Source organism: Pituophis catenifer, unplaced genomic scaffold (genome assembly GCF_029215685.1).
Source record: "Pituophis catenifer annectens isolate HBS135680 unplaced genomic scaffold, rPitCat1.0.hap2 SCAF_8, whole genome shotgun sequence".
Lineage (NCBI taxonomy): Eukaryota > Metazoa > Chordata > Lepidosauria > Squamata > Colubridae > Pituophis > Pituophis catenifer.
The window spans coordinates 65,870,943-65,893,165 of NW_027256888.1; the positions used below are offsets into that span (position 1 = coordinate 65,870,943).

Here is a 22,223-nt window from a genome sequence, read left to right on the forward strand (position 1 = left end):
AGGCCTGAAATGGCCCATTTCCCAACTCCCGGTTGGACAGGAAGTGACGTTTTTTGTTATCCCCAGCTTCCAGAGCCTCTCTAGAAGTCTCTGGAGGCTGGGGACAGCAAAAAATGTCACTTCCTGTCCAACCAAAAGAAAAACGGTCCTTCTGGGCCATCACATGCCAGGAGCAGGGGGGAGGGGGTCATGCGCGCATGTGCGGGGCGCATAGAATTATGGGTGTGGGCACACGCGCACACGAACCTCCCCCATGCCCCCTTCCTGGCATGCGATGGCAAAAAGGTTAGCCATCACTGTAATAGGACTTTGGATGCAATTTTGTATTTTTTTAGCATTAGAAAATAATTCTTTCCTTGGACTTTGCAACTGCAATGGTTCATTCCCATGAAAATTAAAAACTTCAAATATTAATAACAATATTAATAATAAAGGCTTTCACAGAAAGCAGCATACATATTCTAGAAACAATTATCGATACATTTTCTTGCATTAATCTCCAAGTAGGCTAAAAGTCTTCTTGTCTGGTCGGTCATACAGGAGCCAAAAATTCTTGACTGAGCCACATTTCTTTCCCCTGGAAAGGTTTCTGCCCCAGTGTGCAAAATGCTTTGCCAAAAATCTGTATTCAAGGTTCATATTACTGAAGGCATGTCATTCTTCTTCCTGTCTCTTTGAAACACAGAAGGAAAGTCCATTTTTTTCTGAGCTTTAGCTTTTGTTAGCTGAATCAAAGCTTAATGTCCTGTGACTCTGACATTTTGGCAAGTGTTTTCTTTACTCGCAGGGCTGTGAGCCGAGAAGCAGGGTTATGAGCCCAGCATTCATTCATTAATTTTCTCATTTGTCGTAGGCACTGTGAAAAAGAAATAGGTATACATATATTTACATCTATATACAAGCATTTGCCCTCCCTCTCTCTCACACACACAAACATATATGAAGAATATTTCATAGGTCAATATTACCTATTTGGCGTTATAGACAGAACACTTCAATATTACTGAAAAATCTATTCTAAATAAAAGAACTCATGTGAGCAAGGAAACTTACATGAAAAAGTCACCTTATTTTGCTCTTTGCTCTGATTATGTAGAGGTTACTAGATCTTTGTCTATAGTTCTGTTTAGACTTGGCCTCTGAGAGAATCTCATTCTCCTTCAAAATGAAACTAGATCAGTGGAATTAATAACATTCAGACAATGTATTTGTTCTCTCAGCATTTGATGATATGTATTTTTTTTCATCGAATAGCAATATCTGAAGATTACACCTAAAACTGTTGTTAGAACAAATATCCTGCTCCAGTTCTCTTCCAATCTGGATTCAATCCAGATTGGATTCAGCCGGTTCGGACTGGTTCGACCAAACCGGTAGCGGTGACTGCAGGTGGCTCTTCCCTCTCCCCCACCCCCCCGATGTAATACCATCCTATTTAGCCACGTTTTTGAAGCCATGCACATGCACAGAAGGCATATGCACGAGCAAAGCGCATGCGTGGAAGACCGGGTGCATGTGCTGAAGGGGTGCGCACGCAAGAAGCAAGCGTGCATGTGGCGAACTGGTGGTAAGAATATGTGAAACCCACCTCTGGTTCAATCGCATCGTATCTCTTAAAATGTTGGGGATAGGAAGGTATTTCTGGGGCTGGTTTGAACTTACAATAAGAGATCTGCAACTTATATAACATAACTACTCAGTTTCATGCTATTTTAAACCTGAATTGGGTTAAGTTACTGAAGATTACCAAGAAGTCAGTAAATGTAGTAAGCAAACATCTCTGTGGAATTTCTGCAATTTACTCTATTTTTTTCCCACTTTTTTAAAAAAGTCCAGTTTGCCCATGCCCCCACCATCACTCACTCAAGATTGTTTACAACTCTTGCCATTTTTAAGTCTTTTTAAATCTAATTGCAGAATACTTAAGTGAAGACTGCTATTCCCAAATCACAGCTGTCTCCTACAATAATAGCATTACACTGTACCACTTAACAAGATTAATGACCTCTGCATAGCATCGCCATAACTGTCGGCAGTTTTGTCTGCAATACATCAATTACTGGTCTACTGATTCCAAAACACAATTTTGCTTCATTATAAATTCTCAGTGGAAAGTGTACAGACTACTTTCTCCCGCCTCCCCCTAAAGGAAAATATCAGTATATCAGCTTCAGAAAAGCAATTTCCCATATTAATTTACAAAAGTGGAAACAAGGAGCAGAAGACTCTCAGCATCCCCAGACTATCTTTTGCAGAGCTACTCGCTGTTTAGCCAGTTTGTAAAATAATTTATATGTATCCATATTCTACAAAGTTTGTAGAGATTATTTTCAGTCACCCAGCTCATGGTTGTCCCCAAGGTGTTTTTTTCAGGAAGCAACTGGACTTTCTGGTTTTTTCTATGAAGATGTTTCACTTCTCATCCAAGATGCTTCTTCAGCTCTGACTGGATGGTGGGGAATGGGAGGATTTATATTCCTTGCAGACAGCTGGTCATTTGCATCCTTTTAGAGGGTCATTGAAGCACTTGGAGGCTTATCTATGTCCTCAGGGCCACGTGAGTAGTGAGCTATACAATTAGCTATACAATTTGGGATGAACACCCTTTGAATGGTGTGGGAGTAGGAATGGATTTCCAGAGAAAAAAATTGCAGATTACAGGAACCAGGAGCACTACTCAGGTGACCCTGAGGGCACAGATAAACCTCCAAGTGCTTAGATCGGCTGTCTGCAAGGAATATAAATCCTTCCATTTCCCATTATCCTGTCAGAGCTGAAGAAGCTTCTTGGATGAAAAGCGAAACATCTTCAAAACACCTTTGGGACATATTCTACAAAGAATTTATCTAGGACTGTATTTGGGAGAATATAAAGGGCATAGAAAAAAAACACAATTCCCTAAATACCCTCTTTGGTCATATATCATATGATCCAGTAGTTATCCAATCCATATTCTTGTCTTCCCACTTATCAGTCCATCTCCATTCCTTATTACACAAATTTTGGCCATCCTAGTTAGGGATTCATAGGGTTAAGAATTCCGCAAACACCGAAGTTGAAGAATTAGACCGATCCAGTCAACAGTGTACTTAAAAGCTAGCCATGCCTAGAAATGGGTTGGTTGGATGGTTGCGTTGTTCATGAGAAAAAACTATTAACAATATTTCAAGCAAATATGTCAAACCACTGGAACAGATTAGAATATAAAAGTTACAACTATTTTTGAGGTAAAAATAGTGCTCTTACATTCAACCTGATTCCTACTTAACAACAATCCATCGATGCTTTAAAAGTGGCTTTTCTATTTCCTTTTTCTGGAATCTTTTTTTTTTTTAATTTCTCTCTCTAAGCTACACCTCTGGTTTTCCATTATTAGGGTTAGGAATCTCTTTTTTGTGCCTATATTTTATTCAATAATTTTCAAAAGCATTCAGTACAGGTAGTCCTCGACTTACAACCATTCGTGTAGTGACCATTCGAAATTTCAACAGCTTTGAAAAAAAGTGACTTATGACCTTTTTTTCACACTTATGACCTTTGCAGCATCCCCATGGTCACATGATCAAAATTCAGGCGCTTGGCAACTGACTCATATTTGTAATGGGCGTAATGTCTCAGGGTCATGCGATCCCCCTTTTCAACCTCCTTGTCAAACGAAGTCAGTAGGGGAACCTGATTCATTTAACAACTGTCACTGATTCACTTAACGACTGTGGCAAGAAATGTTGTAAAATGGGGCAACATTCACTTAACAAATGTCTCAGCAACATACATTTTGGGTTCAATTGTAGTCGTAAGTCGAAGACTACCTGTAATGGATGGACTGAAGAGAAAATACCTCCCTAAAGTAAGAATAGTGTCCTAACGTTTAGGTATTCCTTTTCTTCTTTTAAAACACGTGATTCAAATTTAAAAAAAAAACACACACATAATTGGGGCAAAACAATCTTCTTATTTTTGAAAATGGTCTCCTTACCTCATCACTGCTCCACCTATTGGGAAATGAAGGTCGTAATCTCTTGATACATACTATTTCCCTCATGTCTTCATATGAAGGATCACTGGAAACAAGGTCATGATAAGGAAGCTGGTATTCCTCAAAAATACCTAGCAAGGAAACCATTTGGCAAATATATAAATCATGTCCAATTAAACATTCCTGTGAGACTAAAAACTTAGAAATTTAACTAAGCTCAAAACAGATATGGATAGTGGCAGGAAAAAGATCAAGCTATATTTTATTCTGATCAATATGGTGAAAGAGCATTTATTTAGAACAGGGGTATCAAACTCGATTTCATTGAGGGACGCATCAGGGTTGTGTTTGACCTTGCGGGGGCGGGATGGGTGTGACCAGGGTGGGCGTGGCCAGCTCGACATCACTCGTGTCAGGGTGCCTGTGGTGGCCCAAGCGCTCTGCCAGCGAAAACGGGCTCCTGAGCTGTTTTCGACTGCGACGGCCTTCTGCAACCCTGTGCCAGCGAAAATGGATCTTGGGAGGGCCACATGCAGCCCTCCCGAGCTCTGTTTTCACTGGCAGAGGCACTGCGGGCCGGTTCTTCACTGTTTCCAGGGCAGCCCCCACAGGCCAGATCTAAGCATCCCACAGGCTGGATCCGGCCTCTCGGGCCTTGATTTTGACACCCCTGATTTAGAAAGTTGCTGGGGTTCAGAAATCAAGAAAGACTCATAGTGATTCTTTGAAGCAGATTTGTTTATCAATTCACACCTATAAACAAAATCTTGCCACACTAAAGCAGACTACACATACATGAAATATATGCTCTGGGAACTATCAGGGAGGAGCTGTCTTCATCCCTCCCTGATCATTCCGCATCATAGCTGTTGAGTCCTGGTGGTTAGAATCAGGGGTGGGTTCTAAATTTTTTTACTACCGGTTCTGTGGGCGTGGCTTATTTTGTGGGTGTGGCTTGGAGGTCATGTGACTAGGTGGGCGTGGCTAGCTGGTCAGAGTCATTTCTGGAAGGTCCTCGCACTTACGACCAGTCCTCGCACTTACGACCAGTCCTCGCACTTACGACCCAACTCATTTGTTGGCTTTTAACACTGATCAGTGTTTGAAGCCCCGCAGCAAGAGTTTAAACAGTTTTTTTCCCTCTAGTCATCAGCTGGGACTCAGGAGGCAGCAATAGATTGGGGGTGGGACCAAATAAAGGTAAAAATAACGTGGGGGAGTGAGGGGGGGAGGGTGGAGGGGGAGAACCGGTTCGGTGACGTCATATCATCACCGCTACCGGCTCGGCCGAACCGGACCGAACCGGGAGGAACCCACCACTGGTTAGAATGCAGTATTGCATGCAAACTCTGCCCATAGTCTGGAGTTCGATCCTGATGGGGCTCACAATTGACTCAGCCTTCCATCCTTCCAAGGTCAGTAAAAGGAGGAGCCAGATTGTTAGGAGCAATATGCTGACATTTGTAACACCTCCCCCACCCCACCCCCCAAAATGCTATAAAGCATTGTGGGGTGGTATATAAACCAGCTAAAGCTGAAGGTCCTTTTCCAGTAATGGGTTTATAAGTCTCATGATGAAAACTTTAGAAAGAAAATTAGAACCTGGTCTTTCCCAAGATTAAGCTGTCCTCTGATTTTTTAGTAATAAAGGGTACTACCAAAATGTCCAACTTCCTTTTTTACATAACTTCAGATTATTAGAATAGATCTCCACGCAATGCCCCTTTAAAAAGGATACCACAATATGCTGATTTCACTTTACAAACATTTAAACATTAAACAGTCAAAAGACAAAGAATACAATAAATTAAAATGTTTTTAAAAGGTTAGCATTCCAAATCTCCCTGAATCCAGAATTAATTTTCTATCAGGATAATGTGTTCCTTCCTACAGACTTGCAGGCCTTCTAAAGCCAAGTAACACCTGTATTTTCTATATTTCTGCTCTTAAATCTAACTAATCTCCTTGTTAATCATGGTACCTCAGCAAAATCAACCTCATTGTATTTTTGCTCAAACAGCAGCTGTGCTCTTGCTTTAAGCAGTAATTTTTATAACCACAAGAGTTCCCATAAATGAACTCCAAATTCCCACTACAATTATGAAATATTGCATCTTTAAAAGAGTCTATTAAAATAGAGAATAAATCTTTATAGGCTAAGTAAGACCTTCCACAAAAGGAATAATAAGTCCCAAGAGTATAAAGGGACTTAGTTTAGTGCCACCAATTATTTTTAAAAAGCTATTATAATTCTTTTTCATTCTTGTTTAAAAAAAAATACACAAACATTTTCTGGAGAATAGCTTGGGTTAACAGGTTGCAGCAAAAATAAATTTTATGGCACCTTAAAAATCTAATTACAGGTAGTCCTGAGGTTACAAACCATTTATTAGGAACCACTTGAAGTTACAAGGACACTGAAAAAAGTTACTTGTAAGTGGTCCTTGTACTTATGATCCCCTATGATCCCCATAGCCATATGATCAAAATCTGGCCTCTTGGCAGCTGGCATGTATTTATGATAGTTTCAGCATCCTGGGGTCATGTAAATTGCCTTTTGTGATCTTCCCAGCCAACTTCCAATAACTACAGTAGTGGCCAAAATTGTGGAAACCTTTTGGGAAAAGTGTATTTTTGAGGTTTGATGGCTAATAACACCACTTTCTTTTCTTTTCTTTTCTTTTCTTTTCTTTTCTTTTTTTTTTGGGGGGGGAGTTTCAAGATAATCATATTCTATTGCTGGAATGGCCTGGGAATAGCCCAGACCTTAACCCAATTGAAAATTTATGGAGCCAACTAAATAATCTTGTTAGTCAGAAACGACCCAGCAATAAAACCCAGTTAATAGAAGCAAAGGGATGTGGTGGCTCAGCGGCTAAGACACTGAGTTTATTGATCGAAAGGTCAGCAGTTCAGCGGTTCGAATCCCTAGTGCTGCGTAACGGGGTGAGCTCCTGTTACTTGTCCCAGCTTCTGCCAACCTAGCAGTTCGAAAGCACATAAAAAATGCAAGTAGAAAAATAGGGACCACCTTTGGTGGGAAGGTAACAGCGTTCCGTGCATCTTTGGCGTTTAGTCATGCCGGCCAAATGACCATGGAGCCATTTTAGGACAGCGCTGGCTCTTCGGCTTTGATGAGCACTGCCCCCTAGAGGTGGGAACGACTAGCACATATGTGCGAGGGGAACCTTTACCTTTAATAGAAGCAATCATTCCATCTTGGTTTCATATTATAACAGCTGCAGAACTAAAAGACTTGGTTCACTCCATGGGAAGACGTTGTAAGGCTGTAATTCATGCTAAAGGTTACCCAACTAAGTATTAACTGACATGGTGATAATTTTTGTATATCTCGTTTTTTCTACGTGTTTCACTTTTCTTCTTTATACTGTAACTGCAATTCTAGTATCAAATCCTTCATAAAAGTTATTGCATTACATTTTTTTTTTTTATTTGATTTATATGCCGCCCTTCTCCGGAGACTCAGGGCAGCTTACAGTGCGTTAAGCAATAGCCTTCATACTTTTGTATATTTATACAAAGTCAGCTTATTGCCCCCACAAACTGGGTCCTCATTTAACCTACCTTAGAAAGGATGGAAGGCTGAGTCAACCTTGAGCCTTGGAGAGATTCGAACCAGCAGTAAATTGCAGGCAGCTGTGTTAATAACAGGGTGCTTTAAACCACTGTAGTACCAAGGCTCTTATGACATTTTGATTAAATTATCTTTCCATCGATACATAATTTTATGGTACTACTCCAAAAAAAAAAAAAAGTGGTGTTATTAGCTAGTTTTAGAAAATACACTTTTCCCAAAAGGTTTCCACAATTTTGGTCACTATTTTAAGTCAATGGGGGAAAATGGACTTGCTTAACGACCACATGATTACATTAACCACTGCAGTGATTCACTTTACAACTGGGGCAAATAAGGTCATAAAAGTCAGGTGTGACTTGTTTAACCACCATCTTGCTTAACATTGGAAGTTCTGTTCCTACTTGTGTTCCTAAGTTGAGGACGACACATAATACATTCCAACACAAATTTTGTAGATACTAAAAGATGATAATATAATGTTAAAGGCATGGAGCCATGCCTAAAATATTTACCTCCAGAAACACATTTCCTTGCTATTTCCCAAAGGATGAGCCCAAAGCTGTACATGTCAGCCATAATATATGACTGAAAGTGATTTCGATTCAAACTTTCATCCAGCACTTCTGGGGGCATGTAACGTTTTGTTCCTACTCTGGTGTTTGGTGGGATATCCACTTCATTTGTATCACTGGAAGATGGAGAAGGATGGTGAGGGGAAAGAGACATAAAAATTAAGTATGCAAGCAGTTTCTCTTCGAAAAGTGCTATTAAAAGAGAAACGCCCACTCCTTTTCAAATTAAAATTATATCTATGCAAATCAGAATTAACAGATAATCTCAATGGAAATTATTCTTACAGAGAAAGCTTGTCAAGTGTTAGCCAAATGCTCAACACAATCCATACCAAATGTTACATTAAACATTCAATTGCAAAATTCAGAATTCAGCAGAGGATGCTGGAGACTTTTCTGAGAGTTTGCTAGCAATAAATTGGAATTCTGATACTGAGAATTACAATTATATTTCTCTTACAAGTATCTTAAGACACTTCAGATGCTAAGGCTTTCATGGCGAGAAACAAAAAACTAAAGAATTACTATTCATGATCTTAATCAAGACATACGATGCTTAGCTAATAAAAATGTTTAGGAACAGAACCATTTATATTAATGTGTCTCTGCATCACAATCAGAATCAAGCTGGAAGGGACATTGGAGGTCTTCTAGTCCAGCCCCTACTCAAGCAGGAGGCCCTATACCATTTCAGACAAGTGACTGTCTAGTCTCTTCTTAAAAACCTCCAGTGATGAAGCACCCACAATTTCTGAAGGCAAGCTGTTCCATTGGTCAATTATCCTTACTGTTAGGAAGTTTCTCCTTAGTTTCAGGTTGCTTCTCTCCTTGATTAGTTTCCATCCATTGTTTCTTGTCCTGCCTTTAGGTGCTTTGGAAAATACGTTGACACCCCCCCCAATCTTTGTGGCAGCCCCTCAAATACTGGAATACTGCTATCATGTCACCCCTAGTCCTTCTTTTCTCTAGACTAGTCAAACCCAATTCTTGCAACCGTTCTTCATATGTTTTAGCCTCCAGGCCCTTAATCATCTTAGTTGCTGTTCTCTGCACTTTTTCCAAAGTCTGAATATCTTTTTTTTGTAACGTCATGACCAAAACTGGTTGCTAGTATTATTCTAGGTGTGGTCTTATCTCATTGGCACCTGTGCCCTGGCAGTATAATTCAAACTACTGAAAAGGACCGTCTTCCATTTGAAAACATATTAGATGAAACTGGTTTATTCTCATGATGCCACAAAATTCACACATCCTCTCTCTACTCCTTCTAGTGCCGTGATGGCGACCCTATGGCATGCATGCCAGAGGTGGCACGCAGAGCTGCTTTCCAGTATGCACATGCACACTGGCAAGCTGGTCTTCATGGGTGCCAAAGCGCCAGAAAATGACCTGAAAACGGTCCGAAAAACGGCCTGAAAATGGCCCAAAAAACAGGCATGCGTGTACCAGCCAGCTGGTCTTCGGGTTTCCGGTGCTCCGGCATATGCACACACACATGCATGCACCCGGGTTTTGATTTGGGCACTCGGTGCCGAAAAGATTTGCCATCACTGTTCTAGTGGGTAATATCATCATCTGGTGACCTTTTGAAATGGTTGCAAAGTTAGCTGTTCTGACCCGGCTCCCAAACACGACAAAACCTCTGTAGTTAAATAAGTGTTTCCTTTATTAGGAGCGCCAGCAGCCCCGGCAAAAAGTCTCCCTCTCTCTCACAGCAGGCTAACAAGTCTGTCCAGCAGAGAGATCTGCCACACCTATTCATCTCCCCGCCCCCTGCCTTTTATCCCCAGAGCTAGGGTGGGGCTTCGCTAGCAGCAGTGGCTCTTCCGTGCCAAGGATCGGCCCATAGATTTCCACTGCTCTCCTCTCTTCTGCCTTCTGCGCATCCGCGCATCAGGCACTGGACCCAGTTGTTCCTCCTCTTCCTCCTCAGACCTGGGGGCTGTTGACTCTCCATCTTAGAGCTGATATATGGCCCAGGTTCCACCTCTATCTCTGACAGCTCCATTTCCTCTTTTCCCTCGGAGCTCTCAGGCTGCTGGCCTTGACTCCCATGCCACCTCATCTGATTCGGCTGCTGGAGGGGCCGGCAGCTGACAGACCACAACATTAGCTGTGGTATTCAACTCCTCAAAATTGTTCCTTCCTACCACAACAGATTGGCTGCTAGAGAGGATGAACTTTTTTCCCCTTAAAAATGTTTAACAGACTCAGCTTCATTAAGATATGCAAGATTTTACCTACCTAATGAATTTAACCGCCAGACCAAGATCTGCTACACAGCAAGTTCCATTTTTCTTCACCAGAATGTTTTTACTTTTGAGGTCCCGGTGAGCAATTGCTGGTTTGCCTTGGGTGCTGAAGATCTCAGTATGCAAGTGGCACAATCCACTGATAGAGGAATAGGCCAGTTTCAGCATCGCTTTTGTATCCAAGGTAGTAGATTTTAGATAATCATACAGAGATCCATTTTCATGATAATCGGTGATCAGATAAAGTTGTGTCCAAGATCCAGTACCTTTAATATCTGCAGCAATGAAACCTGCAAGACAAAATTAAAACAAGACTTTTCTAAAAGGTAAAAGTAAAGGTTTCCCCTATCCAATCATGTCCATCACTAGGGGGCAGTGCTCATCTCCATTTTTTCACTAAGGGAGCCATCATAGTCCAAAGACACTTCCATTATCATGTGGCCAGCCAAAGGAGCCTACTGAAGTGGTACCTATTTATCTACTTGCATTCGTATGTTTTCAAACTGCTAAGTGAGCAGGAGCTGGGGTGAGTAATGGAGCTCACCCCTTCACACAGCGCTCAGGTCTTGAATCCCGTCTGTCAGCTTTCCAGCTGACAAGCTCAGCGTCTTTAACTGCCAAGCCATTGCGCCCCCTTAAGATTTTTCTAATGTCATTAGTAATTTTTAAGAAACAGCAAACCCAGATTCCCTAGCACATAAAAATTTAATAGGCATAAAAATTTAATAAATAAAACAAATACATAGCATTGCATGCAGCACCCAAAGCTCAGTACAGTTCATTGGGATGTGATAAGATTCTGAATGTTTTGTATTTAATCCAAAAGTACATGAATATATTAAATTATATTCATTTTTCAACACCTATTATTTATACTTAAGGATATGAAGAAAAAGTAGGATAGATTTATATTAAGAGTCAGATTAGCAGCAAACACTTTTTAAACATTATCTTTAGTGTGCAATACATCTGGGGAAAAAATGTTAGTCTCATCTTAATATCACAGTATCACATATTTGATAGTCTTTTAGCCACTAGCCATTGATTTCTTAACATGGAATTTTTTATTATTGTTCCAGGATTTTTATTCATGTAATTTACAATAATTTTAACTCAGCCACATCAGGAAAACTGATGTGTTTTCAATTAATTTTATTTAATTGCCACGTGATCTGCTTCTGATCCAATGAAAGCTTCTTCTGTAGAAGCTTTCTGTAGAAGAAAAATCTGGAACTATCATTATCTTCTTTGTTTTCTATTCAAGGATTTCATCTTAAGGGAAGATAATGTTTGCCAACATATTTATTAGCGGTATTGGTGCTTCTGGTAATGATTTTTTCTTCAAAGTTCAATTTAAATAAAAATGCCCTGGATGCTGGGATTAAATTAGGAGTTAGAGAAATCTATCTGCATTTTCCAAAGGTCCCAAAGTATTAAGACCTGGAATCCATTTCTGGTCTCTATGCTGAAGGAAGTCATCAAAAGTACGATTCGTTTACTGTCACAGATGAGAACGGTTTGTACTGCACCTTTCTGAATTAGAGAATTTTAAGGCCAAGATGCTGAACTACAACATTTTCACCAAAGTCATCCTGCTTTCTCTAGGAACAGCTCAGATTGCTCCATACTGTACGTTTCTTTCTAAATACAAAACTTTACATGTACAAAATTAGAAGCACCTTGGGGTTTTTAAGGTTTATTATCCAAACCTGAAATTTGGCTCAGAACAGATAAATATAGATTATCTGTATTATTAAATCTAAATTTTAATAATTATTTGATAAATTTATTATTTCCCTTTGTTGTCTCTCAGCTGAGTATAATGTATAGTGTTGTGACTAAAACTTACAACACAAGAAACATAAATTCACTTGTACCTTTCCAATTATCTCACTTGTGACTTAATAGTCAATAGTCAATTTTTATTGGCCAAGTGTGATTGGACACACAAGGAATTGTCTTGGTGCATATGCTTTCAAAGTACATAAAAGAAAAGATACGTTCATCAAGAATCATAAGGTACAACACTTAATGATAGTCATAGGGTACAAATAAGCAATCAGGAAACAATCAACAATCAATATTGAAAATGAATTGGGAAAATTAAGCTACAATATGAAAATTACTTGCATAGAATAAATGTCAAGTATTTCATGCATATGGTTCGCAGCAGTGACCAGTTTGTCTATTTTGGGAAAACAAATTAAAGTACCTGGTCTAGCACCTAATCTTCAAAACCCACACAAAAACACCTAGTGTGTACTTGCTCTGCTGCAGTACTGCAGTAGCATGTCATGTGGCTTTTTCTAAAATAATAAGCTGACAGGTTAGAGGGTTCTCTCTCTTTCTCTCTCTCCCCTCCCCTCTCTCTCCTATCTATATTTATCCATCTCTGTCTGTCTCTCTATCTCTCACAAACCATCTGTTCTGTTTTTACCTCTTTTTGAAGAAATAACAACCAACATGTTCAACTCAGGATAGTGGTAACAAATCATTGAAACACATTTAAAATGTTCTACAAAAACTTTCAATGTAGATGTAGAGACCCAGCTTTGCACTGGAAGTGATGCTCTAGGCCAGGGATGTCAAACTCGATTTCATTGAGCGCCACATCAGGATTGTGTTTGATCTCAAGGAGCCGGGGTGGGCGTGGCACGGGTACTGTAGGTGTGGCCAACTCGATATCACTCATGTCAGGGGCGCAGGTGGGGCCCGAGTGCTCTGCCAGTGAAAACGGGCTCCTGAGATCCGTTTTCAGCTGCGACAGTCTCCTGCCAGCCTTCTGGCAGCAAAAACGGAGCTCAGGAAAGCAGCATGCGGCCCTCCCAAGCTCCGTTTTTGCTGGCAGAGGCACCGTGGGCCAGTGCTTTGCTGTTTCCAGGGAGATCCCATGGGCCAGAACTAAGCGCTCCCGGGCCTTTAGTATGACACCCCTGCTCTAGGTCATAAATTTAGGATAGTTAATGGGCTTTTCAGCAAGCTGAGCTGAGAAATGGACAACGATTCAGCCAAACTAGTGGAAGACCAACTTCAAAACAGTAGGAGCTACTTCATCATAATAAAGTAGCAATGGGATATATAATTGCCTAAAGGCCCTGGGAATGGACATTAATAAGTGGGAAACCTTGACCGCCGATCGTTCAGCTTGGAGGCTACAAACGCAGCATGGCCTTCTCCAATTCGAAGAGACACTTGTTCGGCAGGCTGAGGCAAAGAGGCAGTCCCAGAACCAGCGAAATCTGGGGGCTGGGCAGGGGACAGAATGTATCTGCCCTCAGTGTGGAAGGGATTGCCACTCTCGAATTGGTCTTTTTAGTCACACTAGATGCTGTTTTAGGACCTCTTTCCAGAGCACGATACCATAGTCTCTTGAGACTGAAGGATGCTAATGATGGGATATATAACCCCAGCAATGTACTTATCTGAAAAACCTAGCTCTACTATTAAATTACTAAAAATGTTTATAATTATGTACAATTAAAATATCAAAAAGTATATAAAAAAAAACTTTTGCTGAAGTAAAAAGTAGAGGAAGACATGTTAACAATAGAGACCTTCAAAAGATCAGAAGGAAGGAGGCAAACTTCACCTCAGGCGAGACAAGATTGGACAATGCAAGAGATTACATTTAGCCGTGCCACTCACCCAAAATATTTTCATGCCTCATCAGGACAGTCTGATAGATTTCTGTCTCTCGAAACCAGCTGGCTTCCTCAGTGGTGAAGAAAACTTTGACAGCCACTTTTTCTCCTCTCCATTTTCCCATCCAAACCTCCCCATAGCGACCTTTGCCAATCTGCTTCACCATCTGAATCTGTTTCGCTATAGTCCTCTGTACCTGTTAAGAGACATAAGACATTGGAATTATACCTACTTCCGATTAGATACAATTTTTGTAATTTTTCAAGAATTGATATTTCTTCTTGGGCTAATAGTATTACCGTATTTTTCAGAGTATAAGATGCACCTTTTTTCCCCAAAAAAGAGGGTGAAAATCTGGGTGCGTTTTACACTCTGAATGTAGCCCCGCCCAGCTTCTCAAACGGAGGTTTCAGAGGCTGAAAAAAGCATCAGAAACAAAGCTTCAGAAAAGAAGCCCCCAAACAGAGCTTCAGAGGCTTTTTTTCTGAAGCTCTGTTTTGGAGGCTTTCAGAGGCAAGAAAAAAAGTTTTTTTCTGGAACAGAGTTTCAGAGACAGAAAAAAAAGAAAAAAAGAAAAAGAAAAAAAGCAAGGCACAGAACTCACAACCTGATCTTGCAGGTCTGCCCTATCTAGTCCAGGATTCTTTTCTCTCAGTGGCCAACAAATATCTTGAATAGGTCAAAATCAGGACAAAATATACTTTGAGTTGTGTTCACTAACAAATGATGCTCAGATATCTAGTGAGCTTCTATGATTAAGTAGAGATAGGCAATTGGACTTCCCTGGCCTTAATCAACTCCTTAACCGAATATTTCTCAACTTTAGCAACATTAAGATGTCTGAACTTAAATTCCCAGAATTCCTAGTCTAAAGTTGTCTATCTTAAGATGCATATCAAGTGTTTTTATATAAAGTTCACCCTGAATATTCAATTCATTCAGTTGTGAATATTCAGTTGGAAAATGAGGACAAAGCTCACTTATAAGATTCAAATTCTTTTAACTTGTTTTGAAATGAAAATGAAGTTTAAAAATACAAAATTAAAATGAAGTTTCTGTAGTTTTAAAAATGGACAAAATCCTATCAAAATAATAAAACGAAAGCATGAACTGAGAACCTACAAAACTGGGTTCTTCTTAGCTGTTCACCTGTATCCTACAGATTTTGTCCTATATTTTTCATGAAACACTAATGCTGTTATTTTCTTTAGTTGAGATACAATGCAAACAAAGTGTGCAAAGGATGACAATTCTTATATTATAGGTTGACCATTATAATTATGATCTCAGTACTCTTTTCTTACCAATAGAGGGAGCCCTGAACCACTTCCTGAACTCTGTGACTGCTCAATCAGGTCTTTCAAGGATTCTCCTGGTGGAATATAAGTCTCATCTTGTTCAAGTCCAATACTGTAATGAGGAGGTTGCCGTCTCCTTTCTAGCCTTTTATACCTGCAGGTATATATAAGAATAACTACAGGTGATGCTACCAATACTGGCAGGTCATAAAAGCAAGCAAAAGAATATATTTCTACCAGCAGTGAAGTCTGTTACTGGTTCTGTGAGTCTGCTACCAAGTGTACGATTAATGCTAAAAAAGAAACATTTTGAAGCCTTCCAAGTCTGCAAAGGTAAGTAGAACAGCGGGGGGGAGGCGGGGGGGGGGGAATCCACTGTGCCACGCGATTTAGATTATATAGAAAGCAGGAAATCCTATGATTCTAGCTAATATAAATCACATGTCACAGCTGATCATTGCCCAGCTGATTGTCAGAAATACCGATTTGCCCAAACCGATAGCATTTTTTACTACTGGTTCATCTGAACTGATCCGAACCGGTAGCATTTCACCCCTGATTTCTACCATTGTTTGCTACCATTTTTCCATCATTAAATGCTATGAATAATTAGCATTTTAGGGCCCTCATGACATTGTTTGTCTCTTTGTAAATTTGTGCCCTTCTCATTATCATCATTATATACATATATTATAACTATCTGATTACGTTTAAAAATGAGCAAAAAATTATTACCTTTGTAATAAACAGGGACAAGCACATGGCTGTCATGACAAACATTAACTCTGCCTCCTATCTGAGGGAAAGGAGGCTAAAATTACTCAGTACTAACAGCCTGGACGAAATCATAACCATCCTTGCAATGAAATTGAAAAACATATGCTGCCATGCAGCTGGGAGAATAGTAAATACAAGCTCTCTGAGTTTGTTCTGAGCATAATAAGCAAGCCCTAGTCCCAGTATACAATTCCCGCACAATTTTTCCCCTGCTCTGGGGTCAAGATTGATGCACAGAGACTAACTGAATAGGCCTCCATGAGGGGAAATTCTTCACCATCGGCAGATTTCGGTAATATATACCAGTCTATCCTCTCGTTCACAATTAAATTATGGATAGGGCTAGTGGACAACACTATTTTCTAGTACATTTTTCACACCAACTTATCCCTTCGCGAGTGGTCATGACCTGAAAATATAAGTAATGTACAAAAGTACATAAAGGGATTAAAGTAAAAGCAGGTTTATATATTACATAAAATATCTCAGAGACTCAGTAGAAAAGGAAGAAAGTGACAGGAATAAAAAAAGAAAAATCCATTCAAAGGTGCCAAGGTATACATGCAATCTAATAAAATTACACAGTGGAGCTGCAGGAAATACTTTTATGAATGGAAGAGCCAAATGGGAATCCATCCTAATTAAATCGATGGAAGAAAACAATGTATTTCAAAGAAAGTTTGGTCAGTTCTTCCCCCTATGAATGAAAGTGCTTTATTTTCATGCTATGTTGGTGGTACAGCTGTCCAGAGGAACATAATAATTAAATATTAAAACTGGTTTTAAAAAATCTGTCTTTTCATTCTGCAGGCCAGCAGCTTTGCCTAATTTGTGAATCTTCCAGATGTGAGCAATTTAGCTCCCCAAATTATCAGCAGTGGTTATGCTACCTGGGGAACTGAAGTCCACATGTCCTAAGGGTCCCCAGGTTGAGAAAGTGTGTTCAGAAAACATAACCTTCTTGGTAATATCCAACAGAGCTTATGCTATTTTATTTGTCACTGCCTTATCCAAGATGATTTGGGAATGAGGCTAATTATACACATACATGCTAATGGTAGATATACATAACTTGATAAGGGTTTTGTCTCTTGGATAGATGTACTTGCTTTGTGAGCTATTGTAAACCATGGGAAGGAAAGAAGGAAGGAAGGAAGGAAGGAAGGGAGGAAGGGAGGGAGGGAGGGAGGGAGGGAGGGAGGGAGGGAGGGAGGGAGGGAGGGAGGAAGGAAGGAAGGAAGGAAGGGAGGAAGGAAGGAAGGAAGGAAGGAAGGAAGGAAGGAAGGAAGGAAGGAAGGCCTCTTTTTCTAAGACACAGTGTTACTCAGAAAGAAAGAAAAAACAGAAATCACAAAGACTTAAGCATTAAGAATGTACAATGACCCAAATTCAATAGGAAAAAGGGTGATCTGAATTACCTATGGGCAAATATGGTACATCTGCTAGCACCTTCTTAAATTCAAAATATGTTTCCCAAGACCATGAGGCATAGTGGCATATACCCAAGAAAAGAAGCAAAGTTCAACCAGGATGTCCCAATATGTGTCATACAAGCACTTAAGTAAATCTCAAACCATATATAATGGGATATATGCCTCTAAGCATGTCAGCTAATAAACATATACTGTGTTTCCCCAAAAATAAGACCTTGTCTTATATTTTTTTTGAACCCTGAAATAAACGCTTGGCCTTATTTTCGGAGAGGTCTTATTATTTTGGGGCGCATGAAGCAAGATGGGGCTCCTCTTGCCGTCTTACCTGATTTCCAGCTCTGTCTCCCTAACTCTAACCAGAGGAAATGGCAGGGACCGGTTGCACATGCATTTAAATATTTTCAGGGAGGGCTTATTTTCGGGGAGGGGGACTTATTTTAGCACATGCGCTAAAAAGCCCGATTGGGCTTATTATCAGGCGATGTCTTATTTTCAGGGAAATACGGTAGAAAAATTAATTTTATGAAAGATGCCTTTGAGTACAACCCACTGCATGCTAGAGTATTATTTCCATGAGCCTAATTCACAAAACAATTCCGCAATGTTTATTTAAGCTCTGGCACAACCCGGAAAAGTAATAAAACTTTTAAAATTCATCATTAACCAAAAGAAAATTACAATTTGATGTCTAATCAAGTTTAACAGATAAATCTGAACATTTTAGACATTTCAATCTATGCCTGAATATCAAATACTTTTGGAATTATTACTTCACCCCAAATCCTAAAAATCTCAGTGCTTAATAATTTAAACCAGCATTTATGGCGATTTCTAACATACCAAACTAACTATGCTTGTTTTAGAACCCCACTTCTCATTTATCTCATACGTACAAATTCAGTTTTTATACGTTTTCATTCTGACTGACGAAGCCATGTCAAAAGTATTATTAAAAACAAATTGTTCTCTCAATCTTCATACAAACCCAAGAAATTAGAACACATTAAAATGATTGTTCATGTCAAATTGTGCTGTAAATAAACAGTTAAGGAAGAAAGTATGATTTTCTTTTCCAGACATACCTGAAGTAACAGAATATGATGATGCACACCAAGAGTATGCTACAGACAATCACTGAAATTAGCAGAGCCTTCTGGTGAACATTTCCCTTTGAAAAAGCTTAAATAAGAAAACAAAAGCTTTTATCAATCAGAGATAATGTTACTTATCATATTTAACTTCAGTTCGCACAATTTTATGAGCCCCACACAGGAGGGAATGATAAAATCAAGGCAGTGATGACATTAAAAATTGAAGTACCCGGATGTAACTTATAAAGTTTCTCACATTACCCATTGCTATTCAGAATAGGAGCTGGAACAAAATCACATTGGTTCAAAAATATGTCTGTCCTGAACTTTTTGGATTCAACCACAGTTTTTTAATAGGCTGAATCACTTTTAAATCCAGATTTCCTTGTTAATTACAAGGAAATCTGTTCTTCTTTTTTAATAGTTTGAGTATTGCACAATTCTGTGATAGTCGCAAATGCAGAAGTGACCGTAAAGTATGCATGGTAAAATACTTTACCATCACTTCCACGAATCTGCAATACTACCATCATAGTATTGTGCAATTATCAAATATACACATTGTGAGATAGGCAACTTATATCTAGAAAAAAATGAGTGGAAGTTAAAAGTTTACAAATTCGATCATATTCTATTATAACTTTCAGCCACCATTAACATTTTTCCATAAGAAACCTTGACTCTACACAGATTTAGTGGCACATAAATTTAACAAAGAAATGCATAAAAAATCAAACGTATCAGCAGTGGGATTTCCAGGGCTGAATATTAGCAGAGTCTGCAAATAGACAACATCATAAAGGACTGATCAAAACGTAGCTTAAAAATTAGAAACATGTTTTTATGAAAGTTACATCAGAACATCCACACAATAAATCATGACATTTGTAAATGTTTCTAGTGTAATTGTTATTAACAACTATGGAAATTCATGCTTTTTTATTAGGAAATGTTGGGATGTGGGAAAGTTAGGCAGAAAGAATATATATATATATATATATATATATATATATATATATATATATATATATATATATATATATATATATATATATATATATATATTCAATTAAAAAAATACTTCATAAAGAAATGAAATACTGAAATATTTCCTCCTGAAGTACTGTCCAATTAATATAGTAGCAGCAAAAAAGATTTACTGTGATTTATGTATCTCTAATAGCCACCATCACAAATATGAATAAGACTTTAGGAGATTATGGTCTCCATTTCAAGTATACATTTCTTTATCTGTGAACTGCAAACTGATCCAGCATGCATCTGGCTGTTTGAGAGTAAGAGGATCTCTTTTGGTGTTCTATAGAGCAAGACAAGATGAAGAGAAATAACACCATAAGCTGCAAGTCCTCTATCCTTATTGATCAGTCTTGGAATACGGCTATTGTATTTCGGATCTACCAGCATGATACAACAAGGAGGTGCCTAAGGGACTCTTAGCTTTCTTATTAAGCATGTTTACTTCCAAGCTCTGATTTCATCTTCTATTTTGGCCCCCCGAACAACATTTCCTTTCTGGTTTGCCTCTAATGGGAGAGGCAGACAAGGAATCTATCTTCAGTTTGCATCAGGTTTAATGTTTTAATTTTATAGTATCTACTATTAGCGTAGAGACCAAACAAGGCTGATGATTTTGAAATTTCTTACCATGTGAAAAAATACTTTTAGTGTCCATAGCAAGAATAAAAAAAAAGTCGTAAAATTGGGCAGAACTCACTTAACCACTGCTTTGCTTAACAATGAAAATTCTGGTCCCAACTGTAAATCAAGGTTGTAAGTCGAAGACTACATTCCTATATCTCCTGGCACTCAAACCCATGAAAGACTACTATCCTGCAGTGTCCTAGAGCTTGCACGAGTTGAGCTGTGCACATGTACACACTGGCCCACTGCTCACACAAGTCAAGCTGCGGGCATGTGCACACCGGCTCGTTGCTCACGTGGCCCAGTTCTAAATAGGCCGTGGCCCAGTAGTGCGCCACAGCTTGGGGGTTGGGGGCCGCTGTCCTAAAGAGAAGCAGCCATGTAGCAGTGGTGGAATTCAATTTTTTTTTACTACCGGTTCTGTGGGCGTGGCTTGGTGGGCATGGCAGAGGAAGGATACTACAAAATCTCCATTCCCACCCCACTCCAGGGAAAGGATACTGCAAAACTTCCATTCCCACCCCACTCTGGGGCCAACCACAGGTGGCATTTGCCACTTCTCTGAACTACTCAAAATTTCCGCTACCGGTTCTCTAGAACCTATCAGAACCTGCTGAATAGCACCCCTGATGTGGAGTATATGTGGGTCATCTCATGTCCTCTCTTTTCCGGAGAGGATTTGAGAATCAGTTTATTCCCTGATTTGTTTGGTCCTTGCTACAGTTATCAGCTCTGCTTTCAGAGAAATGTCTTCCATTTGCCATGCCTCTCCTTGAAGGCAGTTTGAATATTTCTGAGATAGATTCTATACAACCTCCTGTAAAAATGTATCTAGAGACCCCTCTACATTTCAGAAATACCTAATCTTTTCCAACTAATTTTCTCCATTCACAAACTAGAAGCGTTCAGGTTTACTACGGTTGCAGTCTAACTGTGCGATGAAAGCCTATCAAACTCAATTTCGTGTCCCCACTTATTTCATCGCCAGCCTGAGAGCCAGACATAGTGGCACCACCATTTCTGTTTGCAAGAGCATAAAATCAGTAAAGACATTTTTTTTTATCTGTTCTGCCTGAAACCTGCTTTTTTCACTTCCAATATTTTTATTCTTTCCAATGTTATAATGGGAATTAACTGTTTTTTCCTGCTTGTCTAATAAGCATCCTGCCTAACCATTATAGGGTCTTCTTGTTCTTACAAAGACATTTCATTTTACTGCGTAGGAAAGCTGTTTAAAATGAGGAACATTGGGTGGGGGTGAATGTTCTGTTTTTATCTTGTTTCCAGTAAATTAAGACTTTTTTTTTTTTGGCCTTTGTTTGGTTAGCTTTCACTCTGACATACCCATGTATACACATTTCTTTCATATTTAGAAAATGATCGTTTCTATTGCTAGCACATGGGAAGTACAGCATTTTTATTTTTCCTACCATCTCTTCTGTATCTGAGTTAATTTGTAGTTTAAGGAACCTACTACTAGAGAATTTCTTTAGACTGTGCTTTCCCTTGAGATATGACCATCGGTCATAAGCTTTCCGAATCAGAAACAACAATTTTTCCAATGACAAGTGAAAAATGGAAACCGATTTTGGTCAGGCTGTTTCCCGTTAAAGAAAAATATTGAGCTGGAGATTTAAATTTTTGATTTTCAGAATAATGAATTTAAGAATTTTGGACAGCTGACAATTGATAAATCAAAACTGTTCAAAGATTTTGTAAAATTTCCAGGTACTCTTCTTACTTGAGCCATGCTGGCACAGAGGTAAGAATGCAGTACTGCAGGCTATTTCTGCTGACTGCCAGCAGTTCGGCAGTTCGATTCTCACCGGTTCAAGGTTGACTCAGCCTTCCATCCTTCCAAGGTTGGGTAAAATGAGGACCAGATTGTTGGGAGCAATATGTTGACTCTATAAATTGCTTAG

General features: G+C 39.3%; 1 protein-coding gene across 1 annotated transcript in view; it reads right to left on the bottom strand.

The window, feature by feature from the left end:
- Window positions 1-730: 730 nt before the first annotated feature.
- BMPR1B (bone morphogenetic protein receptor type 1B) overlaps window positions 731-22,223 on the bottom strand; it is a 73,589-nt gene continuing 52,096 nt past the window's right edge. The window contains exons 5-11 of the mRNA XM_070949128.1: window positions 18,631-18,727; window positions 15,345-15,492; window positions 14,044-14,236; window positions 10,391-10,688; window positions 8,087-8,262; window positions 3,977-4,107; window positions 731-856 (exon numbers count right to left, since the gene is read on the bottom strand). Of these exons, the coding sequence (XP_070805229.1) occupies window positions 731-856; window positions 3,977-4,107; window positions 8,087-8,262; window positions 10,391-10,688; window positions 14,044-14,236; window positions 15,345-15,492; window positions 18,631-18,727 (1,169 nt within the window). The remainder of the gene's footprint in view (window positions 857-3,976; window positions 4,108-8,086; window positions 8,263-10,390; window positions 10,689-14,043; window positions 14,237-15,344; window positions 15,493-18,630; window positions 18,728-22,223) is intronic.